This window comes from Dama dama, chromosome 28 (genome assembly GCF_033118175.1).
Source record: "Dama dama isolate Ldn47 chromosome 28, ASM3311817v1, whole genome shotgun sequence".
In the NCBI taxonomy this organism is placed as follows: domain Eukaryota; kingdom Metazoa; phylum Chordata; class Mammalia; order Artiodactyla; family Cervidae; genus Dama; species Dama dama.
In genome coordinates, this window is record NC_083708.1 from 39182212 (window position 1) to 39192848 (window position 10637).

The 10637-nt window shown below is 45.6% G+C and overlaps 1 protein-coding gene across 1 annotated transcript; it reads right to left on the reverse strand.

Annotated features, from left to right (window-relative positions):
* Positions 1-400: 400 nt before the first annotated feature.
* GPR6 (G protein-coupled receptor 6) lies at positions 401-1501 on the reverse strand. Its single transcript, XM_061131431.1, has one exon. The coding sequence runs from the start codon at positions 1496-1498 to the stop codon at positions 401-403; it is 1098 nt and encodes a 365-aa protein (XP_060987414.1). The 5' UTR covers positions 1499-1501.
* Positions 1502-10637: the final 9136 nt, after the last annotated feature.

The window sequence follows — 10637 nt, forward strand, 5'->3', positions numbered from 1 at the left end:
TGCCCTTGAAAATGGCAACACTGTTTTGGCAGTTCAGCAGCTAAAAATAAAGTGCTATAATTAAGCAGTATTGGAATGTCTTCACTCAACAAATGTGATGTACAATTTGAGTATACAACCACATTTTTGTTAGTTTTTTTTCACAGAACAGGAAATTCCACATCCTGAATACCTCCAGAAGATACAAATATTTGTATATATATGTACACATGTATACACTGTATATGTAAAGTGCGAACAAGCCACTTTGTCTCTGTGAGTTTGCTGTGTTTATGTTTATTCTGGCTTTCCAAAATCAGTCACACTGTTGGGATCTCAGAGTTCATCAGCAGGCACTGAGAAGCTCACCAGAGGCTGGCTTGTTAGGGGTGTGGTGTTGGTTAGAGGGTGGAGGGAGTCATCAGACCTCACTGGGGGACCTGGAGCGGAAGGGCACTTTGGACTGGAAACAGCCACAAAACAGGAGCCACAGGGCGCGTTGGATCTCCTGGTTGCGGAAGGCATAGATGATAGGATTGATCATAGAGTTGTAGGTGGCGGGCAGCAGGGTGGCGTAGGTGTAGACATCTGGGTCCTCGTGGCTACCTACCACGCAGTAGATGGCAAAGGGCAGCCAGCTGGCACCGAAAGTGCCCAGCACCACTGCCAGCGTACCCACACCTTTTCTGGTGGCAGCAAGGTGGGGCGGCGCCAGGCAGTGCTGCTGCAGCGCGATCTGGTGTGCGTGCCGCCAGACCACCTGGCAGATGCGCACGTACAGGTGCAGCATGATGCCGAAGACCGCGAAGAAGGTGGCAGAGAGCAGCGCCACATGGCTGCGCGTCAGCGGGCGCACCACGCTGCAGGCGGCGCGCTCCGCCAGGCAATTCCAGCCGAGCACCGGCAGCAGCCCGAGGCCTAAGGACACCGTCCAGGTGGCAGCAAGAAGGAGGTGCACGCCCAACAGGGTCCGTCGCGAGTAATAGGTGAGTGCGTTATAGAGGGACAGGTAGCGGTCCACCGTGATGGCCAGCAGGCTGCTGACTGAGGCAGCGAACGAGGTCACAAGGAAGCCCACAGTGAGCAGGCTCACGGTCTCTGAGGGCACCACGTATTGGAACACGAAGTGCAGGATGAGACCGCAGCCCGCCAGCAGGTCGGCGGTGGCCAGGCTGCCCACCAGCACGAACATGGGCGTGCGCAGCGCAGGGGTAGACGCGATGAGCGCCACTACCAGGGCATTTTCGCCTGCGATCACCGTCCCAGACACGCAGAGCAGTACGTCCCATGGATTCACTGCGGACAGCAGCAGCCCCGGCGGCCCCGCTGGCAGCTGCGAAGACAACTCCAGCGACGCATTAGCTGCGCCGCCGCTCCCCAGCGCCGCCGCCGCCGCGGCTGCCGGGTGCCCCCATTCACCGGCGTCCCGCGCTCCTGCTGCGGTGGCCGCTGCCGCCGCACCCTCGGCCGCCGCTGCCACCACCTGGGAGTCGTTGAGCGAAGAGACGCTCGCGTTCATCGCGGCGGGACGTTACACCCTGCGTGGAGAGGAAGAACAAGTGTCAGGTGTGCGGTTCACTCCGCCAGGGTACTTCCTCGGGCGCTGCTGCCCGGCTCGTACTGCCCATCCCGCCCCAGAGCAGAGCGAGGAAGCAGTGGTTGAGAGCCAAAAATAAATCAACACCTGTTGAGTGAGTGAGTGAGCCAGTAAGAGTGAAACGCACAAGGGATGCCGCACTGGTATCTGAGTTTTTGCACAGATAAACACACGAAGGACATGCACTCACATTCACACACATCACGTAAGCGTGCCCGTATTTGCAACTGCATCTTGTGCACCAGACTATTATTGGCGGCCCCGGCGAGTCCTGCCCCAGCTCTGACTCGCTTGATCAGGCGCTCTCCTCAACTAAGCGGCTGGAGCGCTGTCCGCGGTGCTGAAAGAGAAGTTTCCGCGCTCGGGGAGCACAGCGCACCCCGTTGGCCTCAGAGATCCCTAGGAAAAGGGTTTGGGGGGAGAGAAGCTGAAATGTCTTTTTAGGTGGAGAGTGTGGAATCAGCTTGGCTCCATTTCTCCGGGGTGAGAAGGGTTCATCCCCTGGCCATCCTTCACCCCTTCCCCTCTGCACACCCTCAAAGTTCCTTTAGAGAGCCCGGTTGCTCACCTGGGGAGTCAGGGCTTCAGGAAATCGCTGATCATGAGAGCTGCGGTGTGGCGCCAGGCTGCGCTCCCCGCGCGAACCGAGCCGACTCCAGAGGAGGTGGCCGGCCCGGCACGCAGAGGAGTGCCGGGAGCTTGTCGCTGTGCTGGTGCTGCGGAGAGTGAGAGATACAGTCAGTAGAAGAAAAGGCGGCTAAGAGCAGAGCGCCCACTGGAGATTGACAGGCAGGGTGCGGTGACGTCAGGCTCCTGGCTCCAGGGTGCAAGCCAGGCACTCGCTCTCCTTGCCCGCCCATCAGCCACCTCCCTCACCATATACCCTCCCCAAACGATGTTTCAGAGGATTCATAGAAGGAGAGGTCGGAGGGCCGCCGCCAGCTCGGAACCTCCAGGAATAGATGGGAGAAAGAGGCAAAGGAGAAAAGAGTGAAGACTAAGGGAAGGCAAGGAGGGTGAAGAGGGAGGGGAGGGGTCGGGGATGAGCTGCACTGGCCAGGCAGCAAGACCCAGGGTCGGAGGTCACTGAGGGGGCCAGGTTGAAGAAAAAGCCCTGGAGAAGAGGGAGCTTGGTGCAGAGAGGTCCAATCAGAGAGGTGCTATCTTAAAAACAAACAAGCAAAAACTTAGGGGACAGGAATGAACTGGTGTGGAGGGGACAGTGAGGGTTTTTTAAAAGGATGTTTGTGGTACCCTTGTCAGCTGAGTAGAGTTAGAGAAGAAAAGCTGAGTTGTGGGGAAGAGAGAAAAGATGGGACATTTAAGGGAAGCAATATCTTTTGAAGGTTACCTGTGCAATCAATTCTTCTCTCTCCCTCCATTTCTTCCTCTCTCTCACTATCTTTCTTGAACTCTGCACAGAGGGTTTCACCATAATCTTCCCAGCCAAATGTTCCCTGATTGCACTAGCTGATAGTGCTCTTGGAACCTGCTCTTTAATTAAAGACCAGGTCTGTGTCTTGTTAGAAAAGAAGAAAACAGCAAAATGTGATTTACTTTCCTGGCAACAGACTTTGCCCTGTTAATTAGTACCCTATAAAACAAATTACAGGATGAAAATAGTGATAACTCAGCTGCACCAGACTTCAGTAGGCAGGAGTTTTATTTTCAACTTGGATAACTCATCCTTTTGGTTTAAAGGTGTTTTGTTTTGTCAGTAAAATACAAGTATTAGACTTCTCCTTCTTTTTCTTTTTTTAATTAGCCAAAATCTCCAATAGCTGTATTTGGGGGGGGGGGGCTAGAATAGTTGACTCCACCTAAGGCTATGGAATAAATGATTTCTTATTGGTATGATGGCATTATATCAGAGCCACAGACATGATTTTCAGGGGCCATATGCTCTAGGCAAGGTGAAAATAGACATTTGTTGCTGGTGCTTCCTCTACTTTTCCATGTGTAACTTCTTCCCTCTCCTGGCTTCACTTTGCCTCAAAAAGAAAAATATATATATTCAAACTTGTCTAAAGGCTGGAGTGGAAGGTAGATTTTTATCCTGGCCTTCTCCATTCAAATATGCCCCCCCCCCAAGTCCAGACTCATCTTGCCCTCCTATCTCAGTTCAGCTGTACTTAACTAGAAAAAGAAGGAAAACTATAGGACCATTCAAATCTTTAGCTGCAATAGCTAGTGTGGGTCCATAGAATGAATTTACACACAATTTCTCCATTGGGAGAGTTTATAAAATTCTCATGAACTTGCAATTTGGCTAAAGTTCAAAGTGCCATTTTGAGTTTCAGTAGAAGATTATCAAGAATGTTATTTCAGAGCTGTCAAGCAAACTGTCAAACCGCTGTAATCACACGTTAATCGCAAATTTTCCAAACAATCAGATGAAAACCCAAGGGGAGGAGGATCTTTCTTAGTATCTGAATGTGTTACATTTTTATATGTCACAATGCAGTGGAAAGCGTGAGGTTAAGATTAAGCAGAGATCCTCTGCTTCAGACATTTTCAGCTGTCACCATTGCCAAGAATGGATTGGCTTTTCAGTAGTTTCAGGAGTAAGATGATACATGTATATTCACATACATTAATGCTGCTTGTGAGGGTTTGTAGACTGTCTTTCAGTCATGCCAGTCTGTGGTTACCTCTCTCAGATACTAAACTGGGTCCTGACAGCAGACAGGGCATTCTTTCAAGCTCCGCCTTATTTCTCCCATATTCACCTGTCTCCTGGGAGGCAGAAGATGGGAAAGAAAAAAGGTGTGTAGTTCATTGTTTATCGTCAGGAATTAGATGTACTTCACTGCCTACTTTGCCCACAGTTCCCTTCAAGAGCCTGCCCTTCCAATAGTCTCCTAGAATGTTCACCTGTGAACCTTGTGACAATTTCCACTCCTGGCCCAGCCTATGGAAAGAGGTTGATGCCTGACCCAAGGTTAGACCAGATCAGCCATCATTCACTGGACCAGTGACTGGACATCATTCAGGACCATTCCTGAAAATTTAACTAAGAAACATTGTGAGTCAGTCAGTGTTGGGCTCTGGACCTGAAAGAGCATGATAAGTTAGGGCTGGATCACTCATGTTGAACCTTGTGTGAAGTGAGAATCAGAGGAAGACAGCTGCAATAGAAGAATGAAGCAGATGTATGGAGAGGAAAAGAGATAAGAGAGATCAAATGACTGAGATGTGGAGGGAATGACCTCAGTCCCTGAGGGTCTGGATGCCAGCTCTGGGAGTCTAAATCCCTGGATCCCTTGAAATTGCTGTTTGTAGTCTCTACTACAAACCTTTCAAACCTTGAGGTTCCTTGGGTGGGTTTCTAGTCTGTGAATTGTTGATACTTGACTCAAGCACACAACTAAATGTATTATGCATCCACCAGGTTGTCTGATCCAGGTTATGTTTTGTGGTGTGCAGATTTTGGTTTTCAGCTTATAGGCACAGGTTAAACTCATCATTACCACCCCCGTGACAAACCCAACATATCCTCTGGTGCCTTTGTATTATAGCAGTATCCAAGCATGAACACAAGGAAATTTTCCTTCTCTGAGATTCTGCTCAGGAATTACAGTCTCTCAAGCACAACTCTTTGTCTCCCTTGGCTATTTCTTGCCTGTCTCAGTCTTGACCAGTGGTTCCCAATCCTGGCTGCATGTCCAAATTACCTGGAAAGCTTTTTAAAACTACTGACTCTTGGATCTTTCACCCAGAAATTCACTTGATCTGGAGTGAGAACTTAGGCATCAAATTTCCTGAAGACTCTGATAGGAAACCAGGGTTGAGAACACTCATTTAAGTAATCATACAATCTCCTTGTGAGTTTAGCACGCAGTTTAGATTGGACTTTGGAATAGTTCCAATAAAGGAACTGTAGCAACAACCCAACTTCAAATCATTTGGTGTAATTTCAGATTCAGGACACTAACCAATCCTCAGTAGACCTTTAACTTTCCACACACACAAGAGCCACCTTTACGGCCCAAGACAAAGGCTGACATGTGGTCCCCTTTTGGCCCTGACAAACTCAGTGGCTCCATCAAGGAGCTCTAAATTCTGGTTGCCCCAGAGCCTCTATTTTTCTGTAGCTTTCAGATATTTTTCCTGTTCCTTCTTGTGGGTTCACAGCCACTTCCCAGGTGTGCCTTCTCATGGCCCAGATCTTTGCAAATCAATTATGTTTTAGAAAACCGGAGTTGAAGTCAGCCAAGCTGTCTAGACCTTATAAAACTAGGTTGGAAAGACCCATACCAGCAATTATGGCCTCTCTCTCTCAGCATCTACACAAATACACACACATTCCTTCCCCTTGGCTCTTAGAGACAAAAAATACAGTTTTCTACTGGGAAGTATAAGTCTGTTTGCTGGTATACAGATACTTGTGCTGACAGCTCAGGAAGAGAGCAGGTGCGTAGTGAGATATATGAAGCTGTTACTAAGAAAGATTATTGCTGAAAGAGGCAAGAATCACAAAGGGCCACTGAATACACTGTTTGGCCTAAACCAGGGTGTTGGGTAGAAATAATCTTTTGGAGACATATGCTGAGGCAAATGAATGATATTTAAAATAGCTCCTTTTCTCTGCTTTCACCAGTCCACACGCTTTCCTCTCCCCATAAGGCATTAACGATGGATCATAATGTCCAAGGTACCTACTTTCTCAGCCTGTCCAAACACATCAGAGATGCTCCTGCTTCACGCCAGGTGAGCAGTCTTCACTTCAAAAGGCCATTACCCTGGGATCTCAGCATCACCTGATATTCCCACCAAATTTAGAAAAGGAGCAGACTACGTTACTATCATAACCTGTCCATATGATGCAGAACATTATGCAAGACAGTTGAATTTTTTTTTTAATTCAGTTGGTGAGAAGCACTTCTGTTTTTTGCATGAGAGAAAATCAGGAAAAATAATAACATTTAAAGACATATGTTTTGGTGGTCTAATGACCAAGACTCCATGCTCCCAATACAGAAACCCCTGGTTGGATCCCTGGTAGGGAAACTAGATCCCATGTGCTGCAACCAAGAGCTCACATGCGCACTGCAAGGAAGGTCAAAAGTCCCTCATGCAGCAATTAAGACATGGCACAACCAAATAAATATTTTCTTAAATAAACAAAATGCATGTTTTTGATAATATATATATGTATTTTCATATATGATGAAAATAACTATTAAGTTTTGTGGAGATAGGTGTAATCTTGCAACTTAGATTACCTGCTGGATATGAGAATGATAAAGTTGGGTCTCTTGGTATATTTGAAAAGTAACAAGGAGACAGTCTTTTTTTTTTTTTTTTTCATTTTTTTTTATTAGTTGGAGGCTAATTATTTTACAGTATTGTAGTGGTTTTTGTCATACATTGACATGAATCAGCCATGGATTTACATGTATTCCCCATCCCAATCCCCCCTCCCACCTCCCTCTGTACCCGATCCCTCTGGGTCTTCCCAGTGCTCCAGGCCCGAGCACTTGGGAGACAGTCTTTTAATCTGCTGTGCCCTACATTTTCAGAGTGCTTTGAAGCTCACACAGCGGATTCAAACTCATTTTCTCATTTTATTCTTTGAAACAATTACATGGAGTTTGGGGTTATTTTCTTTGAAGATTGGACAACTGAAGTTCAGAGAGGTGAAATAAGTTATCCAAGGGCACACAGAACACCAAGTGTTTTGTGCACAAGACATCAACAACTTCACAGGAAAGCAAACAAACATGGACTCAAGGTGTGCAAAGGTATGTAGACTCCAAAACTCAAAGATACTTTACCTTGGATAGGTGTAGCCAAAATGAGGTAGCTTATAACTTCAAAATTACTATGAACAGCATTTATAGATGCCTTTTTCTGTTTTATAAGCTGCTTTTTAAAATGTATTGTTTAAGAAAACTAAAGGGAATTTTGAAAGAAAAATTTTCACCCATATTCCCATCAGCTAAAAAGGATTGCTTTCTCCACCCCAACAAGATTATAAATTTCTTGAGGGGATAGACAAGTTCTAATTAATCTTCCCATCAGTATGATCTGTCACAGAGGAAGTGTTCAATACATGCCTCGTGAATGATTATTCCCAAAACTTTTCCACATGCATATATATTTGATGTGGATGCATATTTTTTGATGTAGATATATTGCCTAGTATGCATGTACTATATGTACAGTGCACAATTTCAGCCTTTACTTTGTAATAAAGGGTGTGTTGTCAATTTTTCTGTATGTTGTATTATAATTATTTTTCATACTTTTGCCTAGCCATTCATTCATTCAGTATACCCTTAGTGAGTACCTATTATTAGCTAAGCATTGTACTAGAAAATCAAGATGCCATAATAGTCTCTGGTTCTCAGGAACAAGTAAATGGATTCTGTGGAAAAAAGCGTGGTACATATTATAAAAAGAAGTGATCACAGGGGTAATGAGGGCACTTGGGAGAAGACTATCAGCCAGCCTAGAGAAATCAGGAAATGCCTCTCAGAGGTGATGATGGAGATGATGATGGAGATTCAGTCCAAGCTGAATCTTGAAGGATGACTCACAGACGTGGAAAGTAAGGAAGACATAGAGGTTTTCTAGGCAGAGGGAGCTGCCTGTGCAAAAGCATGAGGTCAGGTGAGGCTGGTGCAGGTCACAGGGACAATGGGCAGTTATTTGTGGCTGGCATGTCAGAAAAAGAGGGCAGGAGCAGAGACACATCAGACAGGTGGGCCAACTCATAAAGGCCTCCTGTATCATTGCACTAGTTGGATTTTGTCCTGAAGGTAATGGGGGGGCCAGTGACTGATTTTCTTAAGCTAGGCGGTTGATATAATCAGATTTGGTCCCTCTTACAACTTATGGAGGCCACACCAACAACTATACAGTGAATGGAGTAAAGAAGAGCAAAAATGGGTTTAGGTGAACCTGTTAAGAGTCTATTGTGGCCATCTGTACAGGAGATTATGAAGACTTAACAGTGGGTAGTGATGGTGACGATTGGAGAAGTTGATGAGTCCTTCACATGTTTCATACATTATATTAAAGCATATCTAGCTGCTAAGATTGATAGTTCTACAAATCTTGGAGGCATAAGATACTAGAGGATTGTCCCTCACATAAAACTCAATACAGGTTTTCTGATCAGCAGACAGGCCTTTCACATTTTCAGTCAGAGATCCAGCTCCTTCTGTCTTCGTTCTGCCCTCCTCTAGGACTTCAGAGTTTTTAAGCATTCACCATTCTGGGGACTGGGAAATGAGCTTGGAGTATTTTGTGGGACATACCCGGAAGTGGGGAGGTAAAGAGACACAGATAAAAGGAGAAAAGGTATGAAGGATGACTTCCAGTTTTCAGGTGTTGACAGGATTGGACTAGAGAGGGGCAGAATGGCTAATGTGATTATGGACATATCAAGTTTAGGGCAGACCATCCAGTGCAGGTCCCCAGTATGACATCAAGCAGAGAGATTGTGCTGAAACTTAGCAGAGAGTCTAGATTGGAAAAGCTGATTAAGGTGCCATATACTACTAATAATGAGGCTGTTTATTGACACATCACCAAATGTGTACCATTTGCTAAGGTACCCTATGGAGTGGACCCTATTATTATCCTCATTTTACAGAGTAGAAACAGGATTAAAAGGCAAAATGAGTTTCCCACATGGTTGGAAAGTGAAGGAATCAGAATTTGAATGTCATTTCTCTTGACTCCAGTTGAAGGGAACTAGTAAATCTAAGTGAAGAGAAACAAGGGCGGTCCCTTGAAGAGAGCAGTCTGTACAGTATGCATGGAGGACAGGGTCACCACAAAGAAGTTGAGGTCAGAGAGGCAGGACATGTCATGGAAACCTAGCCTCAGTCAGAGAAAAGAGAATGGGTATGGAGATCAAAGCGAGAGTGAGTTTCAGAAAGAAAGTCAAATTACACCCAGGGAGGTCAAATGAGGTAAGATCAGGGAAGGAAAATATTACCTGAATTTAGCCAGAAAGTTTTCAGTGACTTCAGTAAAAAGGGCAGGAATAGCAGGCAGCCAGGTGAAGTGAACAGGTTGTAAAGGAGAGGGGGAGAATGGGGAGTGCAGATGTCTCTAAGAAGTTTGGCTGGGAGGGGAGTGGTTGGCTAGTGATGTGAGTTCAAGCTTTTCCTTTAAAAATGGAAGAGATTTGAAGGGGAAAGAGATGGCTGAAAGGCCAAGGTTGATTTCACAGAGAGTTGCTCTTTGAGGGAGAGAGATAGTGGAGAAGACACAGAGAGTCTGAGGACAGTGGAGAGGTCAACCTGAGAAAGGGACAGGACAGGAAGGACCAGGAATGCAGGTGGGGCCATACATGTGAATCTTAAGTGGGGAGCCAGGGAATCAATGGATTGCCTTCTAATTCCTTGTGAAATTTGGGGAGGAGGACATCAGCTGATAGTGAGTTGACAAATGGAAGGGATTCTACAGTTATCATTTTGATTGCTGCACAATATTATATACATTGAGGACATTGAACAACATTTAACAGATGAATTCTCCTGTTAAATGACATTCAGACTGTTTATATGTTTGCTACTGTACAAACATATAATGATTACTTTCACACATGATTATTTTTATTCATATGATTATATTGACATGAAAATTGTCAGCCAAAGGGCAGAAGCATTTTCATGGCTCTTGAAATGCACTGCCAAACTGCTTTTCAAAATGACTGTAACAAGGCCAGTAGTGTTTTGTCAGCATACCAATTTCTCTGCAGTTTTTGTAGCACTGGGTTTTATTGTTTTAAAATGCTATTTGAACTCAGTGGGCATTTGTGGTACCTCATTAATGACTTAAATTATATTTGATGACCACTAAGGTGATGGGGGCTTCCTTCATAGCTCAGTTGGTAAAGAATCTGCCTGCAATTCAGGAGACCTGCATTCAGTTCCTGGGTTGGGAAGATCCCCTGGAGAAGGAAATGGCAACCCACTCCAGTATTCTTGCCTGGAGAATTCCATGAACAGAGGAGCCTGGCAGGCTACTGTCCATGAGGTCACAAGAGTTGGACATGACTTAGTGACTAAACCACCACCAAGGTGATGGAATTCCAGTTGAG